General features: G+C 39.7%; 1 protein-coding gene across 5 annotated transcripts in view; it reads right to left on the bottom strand.

The window, feature by feature from the left end:
- Positions 1–2,770: 2,770 nt before the first annotated feature.
- The window catches only part of PTPN13 (protein tyrosine phosphatase non-receptor type 13), a 109,217-nt gene continuing 84,412 nt past the window's right edge, over positions 2,771–27,575 (bottom strand). For 3 of the 5 annotated variants that reach the window (XM_082759001.1, XM_082759004.1, XM_082759005.1), the window contains 25 exons: positions 26,992–27,458; positions 25,866–26,009; positions 24,478–24,571; positions 23,637–23,722; positions 22,616–22,778; positions 21,583–21,797; positions 21,394–21,492; positions 19,618–19,982; positions 19,276–19,450; positions 17,850–18,008; positions 17,374–17,545; positions 17,065–17,275; positions 16,323–16,393; positions 14,627–14,688; positions 13,731–13,887; positions 13,236–13,412; positions 11,929–12,011; positions 10,654–10,709; positions 9,622–9,725; positions 8,266–8,414; positions 7,558–7,648; positions 6,503–6,840; positions 5,754–5,969; positions 4,548–4,610; positions 2,771–3,591 (listed from right to left, as the gene is read on the bottom strand). In XM_082759001.1, the coding sequence (XP_082615127.1) occupies positions 3,514–3,591; positions 4,548–4,610; positions 5,754–5,969; positions 6,503–6,840; positions 7,558–7,648; positions 8,266–8,414; positions 9,622–9,725; positions 10,654–10,709; positions 11,929–12,011; positions 13,236–13,412; positions 13,731–13,887; positions 14,627–14,688; positions 16,323–16,393; positions 17,065–17,275; positions 17,374–17,545; positions 17,850–18,008; positions 19,276–19,450; positions 19,618–19,982; positions 21,394–21,492; positions 21,583–21,797; positions 22,616–22,778; positions 23,637–23,722; positions 24,478–24,571; positions 25,866–26,009; positions 26,992–27,458 (3,995 nt within the window). In that variant the 3' untranslated portion in view covers positions 2,771–3,513. The remainder of the gene's footprint in view (positions 3,592–4,547; positions 4,611–5,753; positions 5,970–6,502; positions 6,841–7,557; positions 7,649–8,265; positions 8,415–9,621; positions 9,726–10,653; positions 10,710–11,928; positions 12,012–13,235; positions 13,413–13,730; positions 13,888–14,626; positions 14,689–16,322; positions 16,394–17,064; positions 17,276–17,373; positions 17,546–17,849; positions 18,009–19,275; positions 19,451–19,617; positions 19,983–21,393; positions 21,493–21,582; positions 21,798–22,615; positions 22,779–23,636; positions 23,723–24,477; positions 24,572–25,865; positions 26,010–26,991; positions 27,459–27,575) is intronic. The other 2 variants (XM_082759002.1, XM_082759003.1) reach the window with 2 other exon arrangements.

Here is a 27,575-nt window from a genome sequence, read left to right as displayed (position 1 = left end):
CAAGCAGTTCACTATGCACAGAGTTGTTCAGCTCCTGAGATTTCCCGTTTCATCTTCCACAGTCCTCCTCAGTGCCACCTCACCACCCTGACAACAAAGTATGTGCAGCTGTGGAATTACCCAAGACACCCAAGAAAGTGAGTGGCTGTTTGGATTTGCACTGTCAGAAGATGACAGATGAGAGCTTTAATGGAAAACAGGCCCACATCCCAGCAAGAAGCCTGCTTCCTTGTACTTAAAGCACCTTTTGAAATATTTCCCTCCTGCCTTTTAGATCTTCTTGCAAAAACACTGGGCAGTTGATGCAGGGAAGCAATCCCTATGCATAGCAGAGTTTTCAATCATTCCTAAGTACTTACTTTCCCTAGATAGCTATTGAGCTAGCAGTAGAAGGAAGCCCACTGTGAAGGAAGAGGCTGCTTAGAAGCATTCAAGGAACAAAAGTAATGAGCCCTCAGAACAGCCTCCAAGGAGTGATTGGAATTAATTCTTCATAGGCTGTTGCCCTCCTCTTGCATAGAGGAAGACCATCAACAAAAGCCAAAGTACAGATAAACTACTAATGGCACAGGGCTGCTTATTTAGCAAAGCACATATGCTTCTGTCAGCTAATTCTGTTTGGAAGAAAAAAAGAATCCTTTCCCTGTTAACACAAGGACAATCCTTTAATTAGAGCCATAATGGGGTATGTATCGGCTTTTTCCCTAGTCTAGTAAACTTCCTGCTGAAAATCAGATACCCTGTAAAAGGGAAAATCCCTTTCAGCTCTAACATGCCCTGGTTGCTTAATCAGCAAGACATCACAATGTTATTTTAAAAAAATAAAAAAATAAGTAAATGAAAAGGTATGTGTGCGGGGGCACTCAAGATTTTTCCCCCTGAGAATTATGTGGTCAGCCTACTAAGGAATCACAAAGTATTTATCCATCCAGGAAAGTTGCTTCTTAATCACTTTTCCTCTACCTACTTTCAAGGGGACATAAAGATTTCAGGTAGCCTAACCCTGTGGAGAAAGATAAACATCACTGCTTGCTTCCAACCTGATTCCCCATGGATACCAAGCTTAAGCAAGGACATGTGTGAGCAAGTGCATTTTCTGGTAACAAGTTTTGAGCTATGTGGTCCAGTTCAGCCCAGTGTCACAGATGGTGAGTTAATTCTACCTGTTAGGCAAAACACAGATACCCACCTTTCTCAGTGCCCTCAACAGGTACAAGACAAAGGAGCAATTTCATCTTTATTGGATATCAAATTCCTCAAAGCTGACACACAAACGGGAAGAAATTCAGACCATTTTTTTCTTTGCTTTTTCCTAGGGGGTGGGGAGGTTTGGTCAAGCTAATTATCCTCTGCTTTGGTGCACCCATCATTAAAAGGAAAGTGGGTACAATATACCATAATGTAGATCTTCGTATTTGTGACAACAACAAGCAAATCCTGCAATCTTCCACTGATTTCTGCCTCCTGTGGGCTGTTTGCTGTATTGTGCACATTGTTTGCACAATACAAATGTGGGCTTCACATAGCGTAGCATATAAAAAGTTCCTGTTTTTCCTCTTTGTCACGTATATGAAAACATCTAAGGGAAGAATTTAACAGCTTTTAATATATTTTTTATTCTAATAATGTAATTTTTTATTTCTGAAAACCAGACATACCCAAATTCTCTAAACTCACTACTTATGTGAAAACAGTAGCAGCGTATCAGCTGTCTTTACTTACTTCGCCTGTTGACAACTGTAGTCCTGAAAATGTTCTCTCTTTACTTTAAAGCTCCTTCATACAGGTGTACTGTCAACATGGCTAGTCAATTTGCCTCTGCTTCTCACTATGCACACAGAATTAGTTTTCCTTCCTTAACATACACTGCTCTTAAATGGCGTAATTTCTCAGCTGTGCTGGTAAGCTGGAGGGAATAAAGATCATAGTGTTACTGTGACAAGTGAAAAAGGCTCTTCCTTTTTTCAGTCATGCTATTGCTAGTTATATTACCATTAATAATATATAATGCCATTAAATAAGCTAGATGGTGACTGTTCCAATGTTGGGACAGCAGAACACTGTGGGGTATATGGTGGTTTCACACCGGTAGGTAGCTCAGCACCACCACGCTGCTCTCTTGCTCCCCCTCCTCAGACAGACAGGGAGAAAATACAATGAAAATAAAGCTCAAGGGCTGAGCTAAGGACAAGGAGATCAATACAGCTACTATTTTGAAGAGTGAAACCTTGGAGAGTCACAGGTCTCTGAACTTATTTTTACCCTTGCAATGCAGAATGCTTCTAGCAGTTTTTCTATCATCAAAAAATGCCCACAGAGCATAAAGCTAAGACTTCCTTTCAGAACAGTTGGCTGTTTATAGTATCACTAAAACACTGAGTTACTCAGAACTCAGTATCCTGCCTTCCCCATCAAACGTGGCTGGTTTAAGCAGAGCAGGTTCCGTTGTTGTCAGCTCACTGCCACAGCATCCAAGTACCAACCCACCATAAAAATGTGATGCAGGTCTCAATGCCCATGTATGCCAAAAAACAGGGAGGGAAGGGAAAATACCTCTTCCTTTCACCACGGTGTGGAAGCTCTCTAGAAGGGAACCCACAGTTCTGCGGCTTTTCTCAAATGGATACTGAAGAACAGGCACCAGGAGGGCCCTTTTGTTGCCAATCATGTAAGAAGTGTAGCAACCACAGTGTTGGGGAAGGATGCCCTGTTAGGCCAGGGAAATCAGGAAAAGGACACAAAAATACCCAGATCCACCGATCAGTGTATTTTAAGTGTATTTTTATTTACAGAGTAGAGATGCCTAATAAGTTATAAGGTTAGGCATCTGATAATTCAGCTTTTTTTTTTTGTAAAAGTATATAAATATATACATGAAACTCTATCAAGTAAACATTATTAACTGTGATACTTACAGTAAACATTCACTACCATCCTTATGCTAAAAGGCATCTCTTAAAAGCTTAAATACTGATTTCAAGATACCCTCTATAAAATAGTTCTAACTGTACTAAAAGGACAAAAAAAGGCTGTGCCATAAACAAGCTTTTAAAAGAAACTAGTAAAATGTCTTCGTAATAAAGTTGACCAGGCCAAAAATACTGCTTTATCCCACCCCCTAAGAAACAAATACCCCAGAACAGTTGCAGAACTGCAGGAGGTATTATAAGATTACTTTTTTTCTTCATTTTTTAATTAAAATATTTTTATTTCAGTACTTAATCACATATTAAGGATGCTGCAAAAAATGCAGCTTTTATTAAATATTATTTACTGTTATACAAGTATCTCACAGATGTGTCCATGGGCGTAAGACACTAGTGGTATTGCAAAAGCTATCCCTTTTCCATATACTATATACCTTATCTGGAGTGATGAAGAGACTATTTAGAAAAAAACATTTGACAGCAACTGAAGAAAATGACTGGAATAATATTAGCAGAACAAATAAAACAGGTGAGAGTCTTTAGATCTCCTTGCTTCCTTGTTTTAAAAGCACTTCCATTCAGTATTTTATTTCCCTCTCTGTTCTTCCTGTTGGAGATGGTTCAGGACATATAGGACAACTTGATAGCAGAAAATGTACTGATCCTGCAAGGGAAAGGAAACCAGAGTACACATGAAAAATGCTTGCACCACCTAAGCAATTTACTCTCACTTGCCACAGCACTTGATTTCAATACTATTTCTATAGTAAAATAAGCCAAAAAAAAAAAAACAACAGACAATTGAGAAATATACAACCTCAACTTTGAACAAGGAGAGGTACTTGCCTGCCACTAAAAGTACAGTTTTACATAGGGCATTTATCCCTCTTTTTGCTTCATTTTTGATGTGAAATAGAATAGACTAAATACTTCACAGGAGCAGAAATGAAGACAGCAAGTGACCTTTAAAGATCTTTGATCATTCCAACTAAGAGAGAACTCAGATTACTATCTGAGATTAACTAATAAAGAACTCATATTACAGGGCATCTTATCATCTTAAAATCTTAGGTTTTATAGGTCAATACAGGTTTGAGAGCTAATCTTTGTTTTGTGGGAGAGGTTGAGGTGATGGTTCTTTCTGGTTTATTTTTTAACTGCAGTTAGACAAGTCCTTCATGTTCAAAAAGTGGTGCAAATCCAAAGTAAGGTTAAACAACTCCAGATCCAGATTAATCCTATGACACTCAATTTATTTCTAGCTAAACACCTCCCCCTAAGAGGTGTCTCCAGTAGTTTCAGCAATTCACAGCAGCTATATAGTTAGCCTCTCTCTTCAGCATGCAATGCAACTCTTTTTGTCAAAAAAGCTCATCTGATTTCTACTCTAACACGTGTTTTAGAAGAAGAAAACCCGAACTCCAGCTCTTACTATTATTTTTTAACCACAAATTGAAAGAGCACAAAGCATCCGATTTAATTTTCCCAACACAAACATCCCATTAGAGGACATGAAGACAACCACTGTGTGCCTTACAAAAAGCTTCCTGGCACATCAGAGTTAGAATTCCAGCATCTTTCCTGTAGCTGGAAGGCTGAATCTGGAGAAGCCAGACTCACCTCTGTCTGAACCATCCCATGCCTCTGCAGACGCATCGTGCGCACCAGGTCTGAGATGTCAAACTACAAAAACAAACACCGAGTGAAATGTTGAAAGAAGACATACTGCATGTAAGAAAATGAGCATCACACAGAGGAATCCAACTAGCTACGTCAAACATTTTGTAGTGAAACGATTTACAATTCAGTGTATCCTGCATACGTTTGGCAGATTACCAGCATGAGCTGTCTTGGAGCGCTAAGGATTTGGCCCTCCTACACCATATACCTTTCTCTTTTTTCTTTCGCTGTGTGCCTCTATTGGCTCTCTTGCCTATGCATACTAGGAACCGAGTGTACAGAAAATAGAGCTCCTCATCCCAACCTAACACAATGTTTTTAACTTCTACAGGTCTATACGAGTTCTAGACATTTAGTGGGTGCTTGGAAACCCTGATGATGACATTATAGCTCACCAATACAGAATTCACAAAAACACTGGTCCAGTGAAGGATACAAACATTAAGGAGGCTAGCACCCTCCTGTGGATCACCCTAGAGAGCAGGGTGCTGTCTCAGAATGAGGTGTTTGCACTGTGTGTTTTTGATGTTTTTTTGTTACTTGTTTTAAACACAGAAGTTACACTGTCACTAAGATTGGGATTCAGTTGCCTAAACACATGTTCTGCTTGCCTTTAGCAGCTCTGCAACTGCGCATCAATCTCTGGCTCATCAAGCATCACATCTGTCATCTCTACCATCAGTTACCACAAGGGTTTCTCAGATCTGTCAGTACATCCAGCCAGTAAGGCAGGCATTTTAACTCTTTTCCTTCACTTGCCTGAGCTCTTGTGGTAATATACTTGTATTCCCAAGCCACACTCAGAAAATCTGCTCAGTAGGTCTCCTTGCAGCACAACCAAATATGTTAAGTGGCACATCATATAGCATTACTGAGCTTTCAACAATCAGGACACTTAAAGAAATTCCCTGACCTAATCCAAGAACCAAATGTTAGATCTCTCCCTGCACCCTTCTGCATCCCCATCATCATTAAAGAAACATTTGCACGGCTGCTGCTGTTTTACATCCTCGTTTATGTTACGCTAAGATGTGGCCTACATGCTGACCTCAAAAGCATGGCATTTTCTCAGAACGACTGATTGACTCCCATTGAGCAGCTCCTGCAAGTCAAAAGCACAGCTTACCCATCCCGCCAGGTACTTACATCGAGGTCTCTGCTGATTAATCCCAGAACTACATCTATACATATCAGGGTCCCCGACCGGCCAATGCCCGCACTGCAGTGAGTTACAATGGGTCCCGATTTGTAGACATGCCGCATGTAGGAGATAAAAGTTAGCAGGTCGTCTGGTTGAGAAGGGGTGTCATGGTCAGGCCAGGCAATGAAGTTCAGATGGGAAATGTGCCGTACTTCACCTGTCTGAGGTTTAAGAACAACAGGAACAACGAAATGTTACACAAAGAATGAAGAAAAAGATGGGTAAGTTCTCAAAAGAAGCAGTTTCTGAAGAGATGGATTTGCCCCATGAAAGCGGTCTCTAATCCAGCGAAACAAGAGAAGCCATGAGCTCAACTCCTAGCTGAGAGTTAAACTGTATAAGGTTCAATGTGCAGGCTGAATTAATCATACACAGGAATGAACCAGACAGACTGAATAATGAGTGTTACATCCTGATACATCTTTCTGTTTACATGACCAATGGCACATAAGGAGCCACATTAGCATCATAAAATCAGCCCCTGGCCCATCAGGCCTTTTCTTGTAAAAAATCACCAAGTAGCACAACTTGCATGGCAGAAGAGTTGCTCAGTAACATTCATTGGCCAGAGAGAAGCTCCCTGTTACACCTCCACATGGACATTGCGATTGCAAGCAGGCAAGCCACAAGTATGAGAACTGAAACGTCGGCACCCAGGAAAAAATTCTCAGCATGCCAAATGAGATGCACTTACCTGAATCTCTTCTAGCTCCAGCACTCTAATGATAAAGCCCTTCAGCTGCTGGAATCTTACAAGAGCAAGCCGTAGTCTGTCAGTTATCATGGTGGTTTTATTGAGTACATCTGGCCAGTAACGCTGGCATTTTATCTTTTCTCCTTCAACCTCCTGAGTCATCATGGCAATCACAGTACATTTTTGTTCCCAAACCATTTGCCAGAAATCTGCTACAGTAGTAGGGAGAGGTCCTTGACACGCAATGTAAATGAACTCTTCGTTCCCCACTGGCATGCGAATGAAGCTGGCATTGATGTATCCACCTTCAGTCCCAAGAGGTACTCTAGTGGTATCATCTGCAATCCCAACACGACAGAAATACTTCAGTGCCATGCGTGCACATCATCAGACCTTCACACAATAGAGATGCTGAGCCTTGCACACTCACATGCTGCTTATCTCCAAAGATGCTTCCAAATTTTATTAAAAAGAAATCCCAAAACAAAAGAAAACAATATAATACTTGCTTTAAGATACAAGTCAGTACTTCTTGAAAAAAAGAAGATAGCTAGGGGAGAAACTTAACTAACAGGCAGGCTAAGTGACTAAAACTGCATCACCTTTGAAACTGAGTTGAAGTATTTTTCACTCAGAAGTAGCCTCCGTCAGTTCTCACTACTCCTCAACTCATCTCCCAGCTAACAAACCAACTTGTATTGTAAGAAACTTACTGGCAATTGCGTATACGTTTATTCCCAAATGTCCATGAGTAAAACTGATAAAAAGTTCTCTGGCTCCATAAATATATCTCATTTAATAAATGGAATCTTCTCAAATAGCCGCCAAACCCATGAACATCCATCCCTACCCACCACATGAATTTGTTCCTTACCAATACTAAACTGCTTTATAAATATTCAATTTAAACTTGTAGAAAACGACATATTAACTTTTCCCTACTCAGCAGTAGAACTGGGACCGGGAATCAAACCACCTCAATTTGTGATCCAGTTCATGTGACTGTACAGATGCAGACAAAATATCAACACAGTGTCAGATTAGTTAGGACTTACAAGGAAGTATGTTTTTGTATCTGTTCTTCTTCCTGTTCTCCTTTGCTTGTCCAATCAAACACTGGTCCAACGGTTTTAACTCTTGAAGATTCTGTAAGGGAGAAATAACTCATACGTTACAATGCAATGAATGATGACAAGTGGTAAAGCAGTCTCTCAAAGACACAAAACAAATAAAATAATCCTACTGTGGATATGCAGAAAAATTGGGTCACAGAAAGGAAGCTAATGTCAGATACCTAAAAAAAATACACCAACGTGAAACAAACCAATGAAAAAAAAAAGTGTGATCTAGTAAATACTTCATCTTCTCCTAAAGGAGAGTTTAACAATGTTGAGACATGGAAAGGACTGTTTTCTCATTTCTGCAGCTAGATTTTGCAGCATTTATTTACCTTATCCTTGCCTGCATATTCATTCAGGATAGAGAAATGAAATAAGAATTTACCAGAAATTTGCTAAAAATAAGAATGATGTAAACACATTTTTGAATTGAACTGCCAGCTCTACCTCATCTCTCAGCAGCTGGCGGGGGGAAGGGAGAGATGTTTGATGAAGGAAGTCTTTTCATCCTTTTAAAGAGCTGCAAATCAAAGTGCTGTGGTCTTTAAGGCAGTGATGAATCAACCATTCTATTTCTAACTGTTTCATCCTGTTAAAAAGCAGAGTTTTAGAAAACAGGACCTAAAAGGACAAATAGTTACTCACTTCAATCTCTTTAGAAGGGACTCCCTGTTCCAGCAATCCACGCAACATCCTGATGACAGACTTCAATTTGGCTCCTGAGTACTTGCCTCCAGGGAGTACATTCACAGTAGGGAGCGAAGAGATCTCTTCATTTGTCACCAAAGGGAAATCTAGCACAAAAATAAGGCTGATTTAAATGCCTGTATAAATAGCTAAAATTAAGGCAACATAAAATGCAGTGCGGTGCTAGATTTCTTTGTTACTGTTATATATGGTTTTCCTGCTATGCAGGGGTGACTCATACATTATTATCTTTTGCAAAAAAGGCATGGCCAATAAAGCATCTTTGAGTGAAATGGTCTTTTCAATGCTATTTGCTACCTCTGTAGATAGTTTCTCAATTTGACAGGCAAAAGCAAACTAACGAACAGCAAAAAGCAAAATTGGCTTTCATGAATCCAGGTACCAAATAGAATGTTTTCCTGAACTTACAATAAGTAAACTAAAATAAACGCCATATATACTTTAAACGTAGGTTCTTTAAAACAATCTACAAAATTCATAAATATAAACATGGATGACTTCAGAAGTCTCCAGTTAAATAAATATCACGTCCTGTGAATTCATCTGTAGCACTTATAGTCAAGATGGCTTTTAAATGTTAATTGTAAGATGCATTAAAAACATTGTTTTCTCCAATAAAGCCTGCTTCCTGTAAGACCTTCAGTACTCCTCTGAAACAAAAAAAAATCAAAAACCAGAAGTCTCTGCTATCGCAATTAAGTGTCTTTTCATCTACTAGCTTAGGCAAAAAGTTTACATAGATTATTCTTTACTTCTTTTAATGAATACAGAAACTACAGATACAATGCTACTGTGTATGAATTTCAGGAGCTGACATTTCTAATCCTATCTCAAAAGGAAAAGACTAGCTTCTGCCAAACGCATCAAACTTAGCAGTACTTCACCCTGCCAAATTGAGCAACAGTGGAAAACAGACTCAATATAGAGGGAAAATATTGCACAATTTGAACACGTGGGTACTACTACAAGCACACAAGGTGTTTGATCATGGTTAAACCACACAAACCATCAAATGTTGCTACAGTTTTTGTCAGACAGATACTATGGGAGAGAATTGGTTTCAACTGTACTACAACTAGAGGCCAAATCTTGACAATACTTGTTCCGATCAGCTCTCACACAGATACTACAGCTGCAAAGATCCTTTCCAGCGGGTAGTGGAGCTGTTATATTTCCCATTATACCTATTGTTACACCCTCAAAACACATCCTAGACATTTTACTATTCAGTTCTGACATAGTCTCCTTAATGTGATCCTCAGTTTTCAATTGATTATTTGCTGAAGTTCTTGCCTTTATTTACACGTTCCTGGTTGATTGATTCAATTGGCAATTCATCGCTTCCCCACGTGATTTCATCTTCATCTGCTTGACTCAAGGGAGGTTGTGGAGGTGACCTACAGAAGACAAGGAACATATGGAACAACACCCAGAGATAACACACTTGCAATCTAATGAAATAATATCAGGAGGTAATCTGTAGCTACAAGTTCTTCTGGACCAGATCCATACAAGTGATCTCAAAAAACAAAAAGAACAAAATCCACCCACACCCACCCACTTTTTTTCAAGCACCACTGGGGATTTTAAAAAAGAGAAGACAGTGGGGAAAGAACTTGGACAATATTACTCTAGTAACAATCATCACTGCAATTACATTTCAAAGGCAAAGATGTCAAATAACATCCAATAGAATATTTGGACCATTCACATAATTCAACACGAATGTACTAGGGTACCTATTTTAAACTGCAAGTATTCTACCTTTGTTGAGAATGGCAATAAAAATATCAAGTATCTATACAACATAACAGCACTGTTTAAGCCAAGATTCAACTCAAACTTTCCAGAGGCTTTATTACAACAGAAGCACATACATCTTGACTGAAGCACTACTTAGACTAAGGACAAATATTAGCACAGAGAAACCACTGTGTGAATTTCCAAGATTCAAAGTGTCTTGAAGCAAAAGTTGGTAACGTGGCCAGGCGCATCCTTAGTTTTCCATATAGGAAGAGGAAGCCCCAAGCACCCAAGTGGAAACAGACTGCACGCATGTCCTAATTACATGTTAAAACTATATATCAAAGGAATAAATACAGCCAGGGCACGGTAAACCACAGAAGGGTGACTAATGTTCAGGTGAATTATAACCTTTTCAGTAACAAGAACAGGCAAATAGCAATTCAACAAGACATTACATACAGAATTATCCATATCCCTCTTTCCCTTGCACACACATGTATGCTATATTTGCATTATAACAGCTCTCTTCAGAGCTTCATATCTCATGGGTTTACTTTCAAGCAACATTAGAAATCTTACCTTTCCGGCACAGCTTTTTCTTCACAATGGTCTTCACAACCATTTAAGTGTGTTGGCTAGTGGAAGAGAAAAACACATCAAGATCATAGTCATAAAGCTCATCCACTCTAAATTATCAAGGATGTGAGCAGGTATAGAGAGTTTTTCTGAAGCTGACTAAGTTCAGAGCATCAAATAACATAAGACTTTACTATTTTAGCTCACTAATGCAAAATAACAGAGAAGAACACCGAGCACTTGGAAGAAGGCTGCACTGTAACAAGGCCAACAGCTATCTTAAAATTATTCCTGACTCATGGCAGCAGTAGAGCCATCCACATTTTTTCCAGTTGACTTTTTTGTTTGTAATCTTAAAAACCTCCTATGAGGCAAGTCAGACAGTGAACACTTTGGCATCCTGAAAAGCCACCACTGCCATAAAGAACAGAACAAGGCTTTACCTCTAAATTCTAGGTACTCCTATACATGTCTTCCTCAAAAGACAAAGATGACTCAGCAAAGAAGAGGGCATTTAAACTCTCCTTTGGAGAAAGAACAACTCTCCGAAAGGATTTATGCTTATTAGGCCATCCTGGAAGTTTCCACTGTCATAGTCAATTTTACTTTTGGATCTCCTAGAGAATGCAACAGAGACATTGCCATTTTGTCTCTCAGCTCTCCCTGACTGGACACAGAAATCCACAACAGCTAGGATATGGCAGATACAAAGGAGTTCTGATAATTTCAAGTGTGAAACCATACTAGGGCATCTAGTGATCGATGTAGAACAGGACATGTAATAATGCAGGGTAAATCACACGTAGAAGGTATTCAACTTAATGAAAGAATTCTAGCAAAAAGTAAGGAGAAAAGAGGCCTCAAATTTGTATGTTGCAAAGATAAATCTACACAATATTCATTGTGACTACTTCCCTTATTTGAGCAGGAATCAAGGCAACTTTTGAGATGAAATGACTGAAGTAACACTAATGAGGTATTTTATCACTTAAAAAAACACATGGAACAAGACAAAAACTGGTTCTACGTGAGAATAAGTTTATGTTAATTCCACGCTTTGTTCTCTTGCATAATTACTTTATTAAAGAGTAATCATACACTAGTTCAAAAATAACTTTTAATACACCATTTAAAGCTACTACTGACAAAGATAATTTCATTTAAAATGCACGTTAAGGTTATTTCCACAAGGCCTATACAAATAAGTAAAATAATAAATTAAAACAGATTGACACAACAAAATCTGCAGACATGTCTGCCAGCTTATTGCCATCTCACCTCTGAAAAATCTTCAGGTAAAGACGACCCATCACAGTCAGTATCTTCAGACTTATCTTCTGTCAACTTCCCGTTAATTTCTACTGTAGCAGGAGAATCAGAATGCAGAAGATACAGCATGAACACAGTGAAAGTTATCCTGAAACTACCTTCTCAGACATGTATTCCTGTGTAGTGCCAAACATCTCTAACAGGATTCACAGGTGCCAGAATAATCAAGGAACAACTTTCAAGTCCCTTTACTACCAGCGTGCTGGAGAATCAGACCTATGGCTTCCTCCTTAACTAGAAGAGTTGTGATTAAAAGCGAGGTTGTTCGCACAGCTAACAGAATGTATTGTGCCACAGTGTAACAGATGGGCAGGATAGTGCTAGGAAATCATCAGATTCCCATGTCAACAGTGTTTCTGCAATTCAATTACATTTAGACCTGCAGCGGTTATAAACAAGGCTTCTACTTTCTCCTTGTATTACCAAGTCCTAATCAAATGTTCTGGATAAAAACTGGCTGCTATAGCAGTTCTCTACTGCCCTGTCTTAAACATACAATATATGTTCACTTGCAAAGAGTGGATCACAGCTAAAAGAAATCGCAAGTAGTGGAACTCAAATGATATTCCTCAGGTAAGGTTCTGACACAGCCAGAACCTTAATATTGCCTGATTTGTAATACAATGACAGGTGACAATAACCCAATGAACTTAAAGAGCGGCAAAAAAGCTGAAGTAGTTACAATTTTGGAAGATTTATCTTCAGTTGTGAAAGGAAACTCTACACAAGTTAGCAAGCATCTTGCTTGAGCAGTGGGGAGCATCCACAGTGTGACACCACAAAGAACAACAAATCATACTGCACAAAGTTTAGTAACAACTGCAGCTAAGGAGACAAAAAAAAAAAAAAAAAAAAGAAAAGAAAGCTGCACAAACAGAAGCAGCTACTGAAAAGCTGCACAGTTTTCCTAAGAGATAAAGCATGCTGGAACAAACTGTTTGGTTTTGAGATATCTCAACACATTTCCAAATTCTGCAATGGAACAATTTGAGAACAGAACAGGATTCTTTCTCCCAGATTAATACTAGACACTAAATATATAATACTAATATTATACTTTTTAATAATAATACTAAATACATACTAAACTGCATCTGAAGTTCACTGGAAACAGCAAACATTTATAGTCTACTTTGGAAACTTTCACTTCAGAAAACAATTTAATGTCACCTGTCACACTTGCTGCAGTTTACTCAGCACCTATTTCACAAGGCATGTTGTTTCTAGTCATCTGTTTTAAGAGTGGCTCACAGTACCTGGCAGATGATCTTCTGATGTGGCCTTCTTGATGTGTAGAAGGTTCTGGGCCTCTGATGTAGCGTTATTACGATTTAAGAGGTTCTGGGCTTCCTCATCTACAACATCCAACAGGTATTGGACAACTTCATTGTGATCGTCTTCATCATAATATTCATCATCTGGAACCTCTGTTTCTGAAAAACAGATAGTATAAAATGTCAATTTTTCCCAAAATGGATTGGGGGCAGATGAGGAGGAGAAAGAGAGGGGCAGACACCAAGGCATTATTCCTAGCTGCTATCATGGCTTTCCCTCATTTCCCTCTGACACAAAATCCAATTTTTATATATCTACTTCCAACATGAAATAATTCCTCAAGAGCACACCACGGGGCTTGAAGATGATCTTTTAATGTTGACTGCCAACCTAGCTTTGACTAATTTCAGTCTATTCAAACTCTATTACCTTGATTCTCTTTTGCCCACAAAAAATGGTCCCTTATCTCTTCTTACCTGATTTGTCACTGTGTTTAGAAAAATCTGCTATCTGAGTGACAAAGCCAAGGGAAGAGGCATCTCCAGACCCTGTGAGATTCATCAGTCCTTTTGTGTGGTGGGTATTATTTTCTGTGTTTGCATGCGATGTTCCTAGGATGCCATTGCCATTGACCTAATAAAGTGAAGAACACTACAAATTAACTCTTAAAGAGTGTGTCATCTGTTTAAGCAGTTTAATAAGTAAAAAGTACACAGCTCCACTTAGTAAAAAAAAAAAAAAAAAAAAAAAAAAAAAAAAACAGAAAGAAACTAGTCATATCCTATTTCATCTAAGACAGCTGGGTGATGGGTGGGCAGAATTCTATTTGCCCATTTGGCAGCTTTAAAGTGTGTTTTAAGTTCCAAATGACATTAGCAAAGGAAAAGAAATAAAATAATTAAGAAAAAAACACACAGAGATGAAGAATTAACTACTACAAGATAACACACAATAACATTTAACATTACATATTCTCAATAAAATGTGCAGGCTTCAGTTCTTTTGGTGCCACATTACACCTTTTTCTCAGAAGAAAACAAAGGCAAAAAAGAGAAAACAGTCTGGTGATGTAACATGCAAGTATCTGCAGGAATAGGGAAGAGAATAGATAAGAGCCTTGCATCCTCTTATAAGATCACTTGTCTTTCTATAAGGCAATCCTAAAGAAAGAGAAGATGAATTCCCAAAACTAGTATATTTATTATCACCACTGCTTTTTCATAACAAATGGCAAGAGGGGATTTGCAAAATTACAGTGCATTACATCAAACTAACTTCTTTAAAAAAAAGAAAAGGAACAAAACTCTAACTTGTGTAAACTATATTCTTTTCTCTAGTTAATGAAAATGCACACCATAGAGGAAATGTTTACCTTGGGCCCATAAGCATCAGTTGTCTTTTCTGTTTTATCACAGGGATCACCATGAGAACAGCCTAAACAAAATGGGGAAGAAAATCAACAACTTAAGAACATTATTTTTACCATAATTAAATTAGTCCCCGTCAGTTATTATTATAAAATAAACAAGATGTTTTATATTACATTGTGAAATGAGTAACATTTCTGCCAGCCTGATTAATGGACAGTGCCAAGCTTACATCCGACAAACTAAAACTTCAAAAAGCCATAATAAAGTTCAATGGAAGGGGAAGCTTCACTGCTCATAAAAATAACCAACTTGAAACAAAGACAAATGTTAATAAATAGAGTAACAACTTAATGTGTACAGGCAACACTGGCATCTTAGGGAAACAGGATATGATTTCCTTTCCCTTCAGACGTATAGATTACAACCCTGCAAACATCTGTTAATTTGTTGCTTGTTTATTTTTCAATAAACATCATCTGACATATTGGTCTTTGTTTTAAGGTACCTTCCCTTCTTGATCAAGAAAAGAGTGATACCATGACACATAAGACCATTGCTTATGTCAGACATCATATTACTGGTATAATAAATAAGACAGAGGAACCACTTGATGCTGTGTATGTAGCTTCTAGTGGGGTTCTGGATTTCCTTACACATGCTTTTACATGCTGAGAAGCATTTAGATGAAATTACCAAAAGGTAAGAATTGCTTGTTGTGAACCTATGCATGACAAGTCATCTAAAAGAAGGGAGTTTAAGGTGTTATCTTTGAAGATTCAGTTAAAAGGCACCTTCCTCATCAATATCTTGATTAAGTCTTTTGAAACAGAATGTTTAGCATAGCTATCGAGTACATGAGCAACAATGAAATGGAACAGTTCAATAATTTTACAAGGTGAGATCAATATTCAAAACTGTCTTGATACATTAAGGACAAGTGTGAAAAAAGAGACCTTGATGAATCACAACAAATGCCAAGAACCACATTTCAAAGGAAGAAACAAATGCTTAAGACAGTGACAGCATAAACATTGGTTCAGCAGGGAAGCAAATGTAGGTGGTAAAACATCCTGAATTTAAGTGAGTGAACAAGGTACTATTTAGCCAAACGAAGTTCATCTCATCTCACTCAGGAAGCTTTAACAGGAATGCTGTATACAGAAAATTAAAACCAATTATTTCTGTCTGCTTGGCCTGCCTGTGAGTCTCACTCAATGTCATGTGTGTGACTGGAGACACCATGCTTGAGGAGGAAAACAGCCCAATGTAAACAAAGTGGAGGGGAATGATAGGATCAGTTTGGGATTTTTTGGTCTGGAAAAAGAAGATTAACGGGTGACCTGAAGCTCTTGCAAATGTAACAAAATGATATTTTTAAGCCTGGTCAGAAGAGACAGAACACAAGTAGAATAATAATATTTTTACATGTATATCATAAAAAAAGATCAGTTGAACTTACTCCTTGGCTTGTTTTTAGAGAAAATTTCTGAATCAAAGTAGAAACAGAAACATAGAGAGACTATTGCTGAATCTCTTTTAGTGAAGCTTTTAAAGCAAAGAACCTGCTGGAGCTGCTCTCAGTACACAGAGTTGCAGTGCAGCAACTGCACTCAGATAGCATCTTAAGATGCATAAAAGTTCCTTCATTTTCATGGACGCACACATTTCACCTGCAATAAGTAACCAAGCAGATCTTACCATTAGATTTTTTTGACCATGAATTTGAGCTGTTGGGGCTTTTGGATTTTGGAAGCACTGGATGACCATCTCTATGAAAAGAAACATTTACAGAAATGTGTATTAACATATATAAATCAATAAAAGCACGATTATTGCACATACATACATCGATATCTGATGACCAATAAAACTGCTAGTTGTTCTGTCTATTAAAAGAGCTCTGGAACATTAAAATATTGCATAATAGAGATAAAAGCACTGGCAGTTTGGTTAGTTCCTACTCCGGGAAGGAACCAAGAGCTGGAGTTTCATTATGGATTCCTACGAAAAGATTCAATCTCAAAACTCTTCCCCTTCTGTGACAGAACAGAGGAGAAAGGAGAAAGGTTGGGTGGGAGCAAAGAACAGCAAGCATGGTTGGAAGATTTCAAAAATAGGGTAAACATCACTAGGCTTTCTGTCCCAAGCAAAAACTAAATCTGACAATAATCTGGAGAGTTTGTTAAACTGCTGTATTCCGTAAAAGCAGCAGCAGGGATTAGTGAAAATGCAATGGTAAACTAAGATCTGTGTCAGAGGGTTTTGACATTCAAGGCTGTGCCAGAGCATCCATGAGATGATAGAACTATTTAAGTTACTACTTTGAACACTTATGCTTCATAGCTGGACACTGCCTTGTGTTCCCTAGAAACACAAAACACAAGTACCAAGTACCCTTCTGCACTGAAGCACAAAAATTGAGAACACACATAAAACATACCTGGTCGCTTTGAGCACCACTTTAGGAAGGGATGTTTCCAATGACCTTTTGGCTTCTTTCAGAGACATTCCCTGTGTGCTTACTCCATTAATGTAATGGATAATATCTAGCGCATGGAGACTCTCTTCCCTGGCAGCAACTGATCTGGGGAGAATGTCACTAATATACACAACTTGGTAAAGGCTGTCATGACCTCCTGATAACACCAGACCTGTGTAGGTAAAGAAAAAAAAAAAAAGTCAAGTTCTTGCTTTGTAACTGAAGAAAAAACAATCACACTAGAGAAAAAAAGCAGTATAATTCTGTTACCTAGCTCCTCCTTATGACATGTTAGTGTAATATCAGGCAGTAAATGAGGCAATACTGGCATCTTGGGTAACTCCAAAACACGTCCTAGCACTAATCTGACAGTTCTGGGGGCAGCACGGAGAAAATTTACTGCATCTGTATGACTCATGTTAGTGACATCAATGTCATTAACCTGCGAAGAAAAAAAAAGAAGCATCTCCCAGTTAGGTTCCAAATAAAACAGACTTCCTGTTGTTGATGCTTGACATTAAAGGACAAAACTATGGATGCTTTATTGACCACACTTGCGGTTATTCATACTTATTTCCTACTTTTATTTCTTTTTGTCTAACTGCTATCTAATTATGCCTCACAAAATGTGCACTCCTCTGTTTCTTAAACACATTTACTTTAGCACACAATGGGGTTCACATTTATTTTAGGGTCAAAGTTGTCCTTTTCATGCAATCACTATCTGGAAATGGTAATTCTCTCACTTTTATTAGTCGGTCTCCAGGTCGTAGTCTCCCATCGCTTTTGGCAGGATCCTGAACAATGTCGTGAATGTAGCAGCCAACGTTATCGTTACCTTTGGTCACTGTGAAGCCCAGACTACCCTTTTCAGACTTGGTCATGGTGACTTGGAGCTCTACTTCCTAGGGAAAGAAAGTAGCACTTCACAACACATACAAACAGAAGCAAACACTTCACTGAATTTGAGTGTCAGAAATATAAAATGGATTTACCTATTGGTTTAAATGGAACACAAGCATAAGTACTGAGATGTCTGTCTTAGCAGGCTCAGCTTAGCTGCATCAAGTAATTACCTCTAATTTGGACCTCTTTTTCATGAAGCTAACCTTGTGCCAAAGGCCCATTATCTAAACAGAGTTGTCAAGGAACCTGTCAAAGCTGACACCTTAATTTACCCTCAACTAGCTGCCAAGCAATAAAAAGACTCTGTATTTTCCAAGAAAGACAATACAGCAGCAGCTATTCAACTAAATAAGGTGAATATATTTTCTTATGATGGGATACAATACTAGCTTTTTTTTAGGAAAGAACACAGGCATATGTCTTGTCTTTTTTAATTTGCATGAATTTTGTTTGAAAGATGCCTATCTACTTCACTTGCACAGAAACTCACACAGCACCATGAAGATTTGAGGAAAAACTTCTCCAAATGGAGTATAGGCTAGAACAGCTGTGTAACTTGGAAGACTCTTATGATTACAAAATATCGAGCCTCACTTTTCATTTTCTTTTCTATCTGTGAATCAATTATGGGAAGCTATGGAAGCACAAGTCCCTTCTGATACACAATACAAATGTTTCTCAGGTTGCAGTAAGCTATCTCAGAAAAGTCTTAAAAATAAGCTGCATTTTGTGACAGAGCAGAAAATTTGGGGGATTCATAGATACTAAAGCAGCGAAGAACAGGGTCTACCCAATTCCCTTCTGCCCTGATTTATCCCATTCTCTCCAAACAACCACAAAGCAAGGTAACAACCATATAAAGTTAATCTAAGAACACTGCCTAGAGCTCAATAAATAAATGCTTAATGCCAAGCGTTCTAAGGCTGACATGACAATGAAATACGCACACATACATGCATACAGGGAGGCTTCCGCACTCAGAGGGAAACATAAAAAAAAAAACAAACTTGAAAAGCCCAGGCAGAAAGCATCTGCCAACACTTGTATGAACAGCCACAGCTCAGTGGTTACAAATGGCAGATGTACGTGTGCCATTTATAAGACACAACTCCAGTTTAATGCACGTATAATTTACAACGATCCCCTTTGTAAATTAACATTCAGAACTTCTATACCGTCACTCCTGATACCACAGCTATAAAAACTTCCAGTTGGCCACAGCAACAAGTATGCTTATATTACTGAAAGACAGAAAAAGGACATTACTGGCTCATATTCTTCAGCATTTTTTTCCAACTGGCTGAGTAACGATGCCATTCCTCCCAGGTGCGGAGTCAGCTCAGATGCAGGAGTAGCAAAACAGTTGTTCATTAAAACGGATGTGGTAACATCAGGAACAGTTCTACAGGTTGGGATCAGTGGCAAATCCAACGGCACAGTGCTAAAGATAAACAAGTAAATCAAGGATCAGTTTATACAATGTACCTATCACCAATAAATGAATATACAAACCACTGAAGTATTCCATGTATTTCCACGAGTAGGTCCAAAAACCTATTTTTGTAAACACTTTCTGCAGCACTACAAGGGTCATTACAAGCAACATACCTGTCCTCCTCTAGCTCCGACTTGCTAGAAGTTTCATGAACAGAACACAAGATGGTGCGAACAGCCTCTTCCTGCCCGCTGCGTGCCTCGTACTGGCTGTGTGCCTGGGGCACAGCTTCACCTGATGGTTGGTAGAGGGCAGAACTCCAGCCAGAGCCCACCTGTGCTGCTGAGTCCATCACCTCCTCATCACCACTTCTGCTGCTGTCACTGTAGCTATCTCTCCTCGAGGGAGATTTTAGTCTTTTCTTGCTTGGATCAGTGGTTTCATTTTCATCTGAGCTGTCACCCTGTTCTCCAGTCGATGGACCAGAAACTTCTCTGCTGACATCTGGAAATACTTGGTGGGGTGAATGGATGGGGGTCTACAGAAAGCAAGGAGATTTAATGCATCAAACTCCAATTTTGCAGAGAGAAGGAAGTTGCAAAGACTGCATTAAATTACCAGAAACAGTCGGTGACCATTTAGATGTAGCCTCAATTCAGTGAGCATACTATGGTACAATTTTACCAAGTTCAACGCAGCTTTGCCAAGATGAATTACGCAGAACTTGAAAACATATATTGCTAAACAATGGCAACATCACCTATGGAAAACAAATACACTCTATGCTTTTGCTTCTGAGAGCCTGCTGACAGGAGCTTCTAAGCTATGAGGAGCATCATATACTGCTGATGGTTAAGGTGCAACTTAAGTCAAACGGATTTCACACAGCAGGGAATCAGAAAGAGTTTTAAACAAAAAGCTAAACAATAGTCTACAAAAGCCATCAGAATTTACACCAAATGGAGACTGTTTACCAAAGTTAACAACTTCAGTGAGGATAAAAGGTTTGGCCAACCATCACATAATCCCAAGAATGAAAAAAAAAAGTTTATAACCTTCACATATGTTTTTATGGCCAAATTCTTGTGTTTATGACCATGCCCATCTGTGCTAGTGTTATATACAAAAATTTCACTTGATCATTTACTGCCCCCTCCCCCCCTTTAATTTAGTATATGTGCTCCTTTATTAAAGGTATTCCTTACTAGAAATGGATTATAGGATTAGTTGTTTGTATTATAATGCCCACTTGTTCATCTCATTTCCTTACTCTAATCTTTGCTTTGCTTACATTTTTATTTGTACATTTAGGTTTCTGCCATCAGACTTGAATGGATTTAACAGTGTGAACATGAAATTAAGTAACTTAAACAGAATTTTTGCCACTCCTTTTATACTTTTTTCCCTGTATTATGGAAAGCCTACATTTCAGACAAACTCCTCTATATATTCTTTTACTGAAATATTTGTTTTTCCACTTTTTCTAAGTATCCTTCTGTTGAACAGAATGTTCTTCTGTTCTTTTGATTTACTTACTGGCGTGCTTTGTAACATGTTCTTTGGAACATCTCTCAAGTCCAGCAAGTAAATATAACAACCTTTTCCCCAGTTTTACAGGTGCCAAAAGCAGACAAATAGAACATATTTTTCAAACCTATTTTCTACAAATCAACCCCCTCTCCCCAAAGGTTTAAGCCAATCTCAAATGTTTTAGACTACCTAATAATAAACAAACCACAAACACGTTATGGAAGGCTTGTATTCTTTTAGCATCTGTGAAACCCTTGGTACATGGATAGAGGAATTTGCCAGAGGAATAAAATTTCTGTGAGTGCCGTTCACCCATCTTTCCACCCCCATTTTGCATTTATTTAACTAATCCACTAGGCCAAATAAATAAACCTTCAAACAGTAATTAAAAGAAAAATATTCTATGCCATAGACATTACCAACAAAGAAGGATCGATGTCTGGTAGTATACCGGGTGGTGGCCGACAAAGGAGAAGAGAAACTTCTGGAGATGTTCCCCTCAGAGCAGAGATGACTTCCTATGGCCAGAGTTGGATTCAGTATTAGACACAGACACCAAGACTTTCAAGGCTACCACACCACTAAGACAGACAGGAGAAAGCACAAACCTGCTGGGATAAACCCTTCAGCGATGCCCCGTTCACTTTGAGAATGACGTCCCCAATTTCTATCTGCCCACTTTCTGCAGCAGGCTGCCCAGGAAAGAGCTTTTTCACCCTCACAATGGTTGAGCCCAGCTGCTCTGGGGTAAGATTATCCTCACGGCAGAAGCTGAACCCAAGGCCTGAGCTATTCTTCAACAGCTTCACCTCAAATGTGTTCTCTGCAAGAGAAAGAGTTACACATGATTTCCTACACCGTACTGGTTGTTACCAAAAAAAAAAAAGCAGCATGTGCTCTGACTCAAGATGTGACATTGCACACTCTCCCCCTCACACGGTTCTCCTTCACCTTCCAAGTTGCTGAAAGCCAGGGCATCTCCAAAACAGTCCATTCAGGAGGCTGTTACAGCCGAGTGGTGTAACCCTTCTGGCCACTGATCAGACATTTGTAAGAGAAGTAAGGGTAGATCCTGACAGACAAGATAAACCCCACACAGGAAGACGAAAAGCCATCTGAAGTGGCTTTGCCATCTGAGTAGGCTTCCATCCCTTTCCACACATCCCCAGCAGGAGCTGAGGAGTGCCAGCCTCTACTCAGCCAGAAAATTCTCACCTTTCCAGTCCCTCTTCTGGCCTCACCCAGCTCTTGATGTCTACTCTCATCTAGACAGGAACAGCAGGACCTACAGAAGCTCTCATACCTGAGTATCTCAACCTCTACTTGGAACCAGAGCTAGCAGCACCCCTTTTATCCCAATCTTGCTACCAACCTGGGCTGCAAGGCTGACAAAATTGGGAAACAACCAGGAGCAGTGAGAGAGGAAACAGTTAATAGTCACTGATTTACATTAACAAGATGAGAAAGGAAACCTTCACAACAAATGCAACAGAACAAAAAGTAAGAAACTGGTGCTTGGTAGAGATTCCTACCAGCTTTGTCTCCTGTCTGCCTTTCTATTTCACAGAAGATAAGAGAAAACAATTATATAAAGCTAAAGGATGCTTTAAGCCTTCAGACAGTTTTCCTACAAGACCTGACCTGCAGTGACAAAGCTGTAGTCTTTGGCATTTGTAGCTTTTATCGCTGGTTTCCCCTGAGGCTCACATTGCCCCACCTGATTTGGAGGCGTGCACTGTGGTGTTACCGGAGCATGAACCTTTGCTGCTGAAAGTTGCCCTTTTTCCAACAGCAGATGCACCACCTAAAGGGATGAAACAATCTCTAGTTAAGTTGCAACAGTCACAGAGATGACACGGTTTATGTTTCTTTCTAATTTGTCAGTATCTTAAATTTTACAGCAGCAAGCTTTATGGACACCTCCCTCTCTCCCTCCCTGCCATGTCCTCAGTTTGCTCCTTATTTTAAAGGCTGTGAGCGACAAGTTCCATAATAAACTAACGGACTTGCAAATTATTTGTCAAGGCAGAAGCAGAAAAGGTTTTCATCCAATAAGGCTCTGAAGGGGTTAAGAAGCATCAAAGATGGTGATTTTCACACGGGTAGAGGGAAGAGTTAAAAGCATTTTCTAACGTGTGCACAGACAGTAATCCTTCGTAGTTCTGGATGTGTGCAGTCAGTGGCTATTTTCAGGTGTGCATGTACTTCCATAGATGAAGCAGCAGCCATGAACAGCACTACAAGGAGACACTGCTGACAGACTCTAGTGCCTTCCAAAAAGGTAACACTCAACTAAAGCTACCCACACAACATGCAAACAGCTGCACACATGGAGGCCCTTGTGTTCCCAGTGGATCAGATTCAGGACCTTACTGTAGCATGCCAGAGCTGTTTTCCAACCCACACAACCCAGCTTCCTTCCTACGAAACTCCGGGTCAAGCAGAAACCAATGGCTTGCAGATCTCTCACCCACACGCAGCACCAGAACTTGGCTTGGATGGACAGAGAGATTTGGGACCCAGGAAGCAACAGAGTCTGAGAAATCACACCTGAAACAACCAGCACACTGCGGAGGATTCTTGTCTGTAATTTCCTCTATTTTTATTCCCTCATGAACAGCCAGTTTACTACAGACGGAAGGAATGAACCACCACCACTTACCTGCCCAGTGTTTCGCAGTGTTTCCACAGCTTGTTTATGGGTAGCGCCTTCCAAACTAATCCCATTGACAGAAAGCACACGGTCACCTACAAATAAATGATGAATCCTCTGAGAAAAATTAATCAGAACATCTGTAAAACATACATGACATACAGAAACCTTCAAGTCTCAGCTAACAAAGGCAGTTACCGAAGTAAATCCTCTCTCCCCTCTGTTCTCCGAGCAAAGAGAACTCTGCAACTCAACGAATCTGGGATAACAGCATGTCAAAGCCAGCATTAATTGTGAGAATGCTACCTGCCACAAACCTCAAAATCTTTATTAAAAAATATTTTAGTCTATAAGGGCAATTTTCTCTTTACTAAAGAATGAAGCCTGGCTTAGAAACATGAAAAATCATAGCAATTACATTGATTTTCTGTGTCAAGTTACCCTGCACGACAAGCAAAAGGCCACAAATAAAACAAAGCCCTCTCCATGGCTGGCACAGAGAAGTGTTCTGCATTACCACAGGCTGCATTAGGGAAATAAAATCATGCAGCATATTCCATATTTTTCCTTTCCACCAACCCTACACTTTTCTGTTGGTTCTGCAATTGTCTTAACATTTTATCTTCACCTGCAGAAGTACCTGTCAAATCATTTGAGACAGTATATAGAATTGCAAGTGCAAATGCAGTAGCTCGGGGAAACTGCTCTTCTTCTCAGTGCCTCCTCTAATTGTACTTTTATCCACAATATTTCCTAGCTTCTAGGCCACAGAGTACCCCTCAAGTCCACCACAGACAGTTATCTGTCATTTTGCACATTAAGAGTCTGACTGAACCAAGTGAAATATTACCTTTTTCTATTCTGCCATCTGCTTCGGCTGCTCCCTTAGGAATAATCGCTTTCACATAAATGCCACCGTGCCTTATGCTGGTATTTACACCACCCTAAAAGGAGAGCAAAATCAGGATTTGTCAGCCTTTTTGCAGTCAGAACACTGCTTAGTTAAATGCTGTGTCACACAAGGATAGCTGCACTCAGGAAGCACTCTGGCTACTGCCATGTATAAAGAACAGCCAAACCGTCAAAAGCAAACTGTTTCACAAAGCACGTTCCCACAGTCATGCAATTTGTTACGAGTGAAGCTGAGGTGGGAAGGCTGTAAAAACACAATGCTTCACAGTGCAGATGCACTCAGGGCAAACAGGTGCCTTTCAGCAAAAAGATGTCTGCTTTGCACTGGGGTTTAAGGCTCGCATGCACACAGGCGCTCCGAGATGTTGGAGAGCACAGCAGGCATCAACAGCCAAAGCAGAAGATGCACACCATGCAGTGTCCTACTCCGATTCAACATCAAACTAAGGAGAGCTGCCTTCTCTCACATCATAGAAGTCTGAAGGTTTAAGCTGAAAACACCTGCCCAAGCTCAAATGGCATTGCTTTTTGAGGGCCTTAGTGATTCTGGCTCACAGACAGCTAATGCTGCACCACCAGAGCTTCTCCGCAGACTCAGAGGGAGCCCAGCAATGTGTATATTGGAACATGAAGCTACCCAAAAAGCATTTAAGACACAAAAAAACAGGAGCTGTGAAAAACGTGTGCATCTCAGTTCTAAATCCTTCTCATCACCCCGAAGTGCCACTCTGCAGGATGGCAGGCCCTAAACACCAACTACCTTCAAAATTTTATAACCCAATGAGAAACTTCTCCACTAAAAATATATTTTTGATCTCATAGGGCAGTAACCTTGCAAGGAGGCTGTGTCAGCCAGGTCTAATTTGGATTTAAGTATTTTTTTTTTGCTTTCTGCTTTTTAACCAGCAGAGGGAGAACACAGAACACGATGCATGTACGCATGGAAGTGCTCTGATACCCTGAGGTAACACTACTCCTTCCACTGCCTGTGATGCCCATCAGAAAAGGTCTTATTTCTCTCCATTGCATGTTATTGGGTGGCAGGGGCCAAATACCATCTTTTTATTTGTCCTTGCAAGTAGTTTCTACAGTAAGATTCTACTAGGACTTTGGGGATATACCATAAAACAACAAACAAGGGTTACTTAAAAGGGGAGATGACAAAAAAGGGACTTAAAATATTATAATTTTTCAGCTTTGGTGAGATGAATTCTATGTCAGTAAAGTTGTATACTCTGCAGTGACTCCAGAAAATGTTTTGCTTCCTTGTAATTTAGTAATTAATGGGTTGCTGGGAGTAGAGAAAAAGAGAAAACATCTAAAAACCTTGTCAAACAGTACCGTGACACTTATTCCCAAGCCGTTATCTTTTTTGGCTAGTTCAACCTCAAAGATATCTCCAGGTTTAAGAAGTGCTGCAGTAACCTTTTTAGAATTCGTTTTGTGTGCTGTATTCGCTGAGGAAGATTCCTTTATTTAAAACAAAAAGCAAAAAGAAAAACAAAGAGAAAGGTTTCTGTTAGAACAGAAGTTTGCAGTTAAGACCCCACAGGATGAGCTTTTGAGTCAGATGCAGCCAAAAGGAGTCCACATGGGAAAGGGCCCATCGGTCTGACTCATAAGACTCATAGCTTTAACTCCTTTAATGCTGCAGTCAAAGTTTTAGTGCAGAAACATGCCTGACTTTCAGCGGCTGAGTCTTTACTGTCAAAGTGAGCTGGTTGTGGAGCAGAGAAACTTAACCATAAAACTTCAGTATTACAGCAGCCTAGGGTCTGTTGGATTAATGATTACAACTTCACTGAACTATCTCCATCAGCCAAAAAATAGGGATCATTGCAAGTTAGGGATGAATTCATAGTACTTTCTCATGTGCTTTCAGCAAGGTGAAGCAGCAAGCTCTCTGCCCAGGCATGGCTCGCTGCAGTGAAGTTCTTATTAAACAAGAGCATTTTTTCCTTGATTAGATAATTAACTCCCAAACAATAGGAGTTCAGCTACACATTCCAGATACATCACTACTAATTTATCTATCTAGGAAAAATTTACATTATCTTCCAGGTAAATTAATTTATCTAGTGGCCATTAATTTATTTAGTGGCCATTACCCCACCATCACACTGGACAAAACCAAAGAACTGAAAACATGTTCTCTACAGAATCAGCAAGAGCACTACACATTCATCCCAAAGCAGAATCTGCCTCAACTAACACATGCCTGTGATGTGATATTGGAAAGCTCTTGGAAGTCACAGGAGTGATTTTCTCCACTCATTTTGAACAAAATCACCAAACTAGTAGAAATTAGCTACTAGCATTTGCCATTAGCAGGATAAGCTGCAGGCTAGGCTGGCCTTCCCCCACACCCTTTCACCTTATTCACACCCACAGGCAGCTATTTCATTCCCACTCTTAACACCGATGGGAAATGCTTGTATGAAATAAACTATGCCTTTTTATCTGCCTGCTGCTCCTGACTGCTGGAGTAAGTTGCTTCATCCATGTCCGAATCTCCTCGGTCAGAATATTCCACCGACTCTACTACCCCAGGCCTTTTAATTTTTGCTCGGGTACTGTCAGACGACGATCTTCTCTTCTCATTACTTTTTGAAAGCCCAGTCTGGGAATCACTGTTGTTCTGAGGATCTTGCTGGGCTCTGCCACTTGCACGTTTGCCAAAGAAGCCGGCACTCTGGCTCTGAGACAGGCTGGCACTCTCCGTTCTGGAGTCCTGGGAGCTCATGCTCCCATCCCGCTTGGCTCCTGACAAACCGGACAAACTCCCTGAGACAGGCCTCTGGTGGCCACGGGACCGGTTGTGCTCTTCCGAAGAGGACTCCGCCTCATTGTCTTGCACTGACGACGGCCTCCTTAAATAAGTCCTGGCTCCGTTAGTGAGGTGTGCAGCGTTGGATGATGCTGAAAAATCAGGAGACAAGACAGTCAGGAGCTGCTGGTAACATCTTGTCTGCAGTATTATAGAAATTTCTCAGCTTACAGCCACGCACGGTTTTACCAGTCCATATTACGTAGAAC

The sequence above is a fragment of the Aythya marila genome, assembly GCF_965140915.1.
Source record: "Aythya marila genome assembly, chromosome: 4".
Taxonomy (NCBI): Eukaryota; Metazoa; Chordata; class Aves; order Anseriformes; family Anatidae; genus Aythya; species Aythya marila.
The sequence above is the reverse complement of the archived record's forward strand: the minus strand, read 5'-3'. Positions and strand labels throughout refer to the sequence as shown.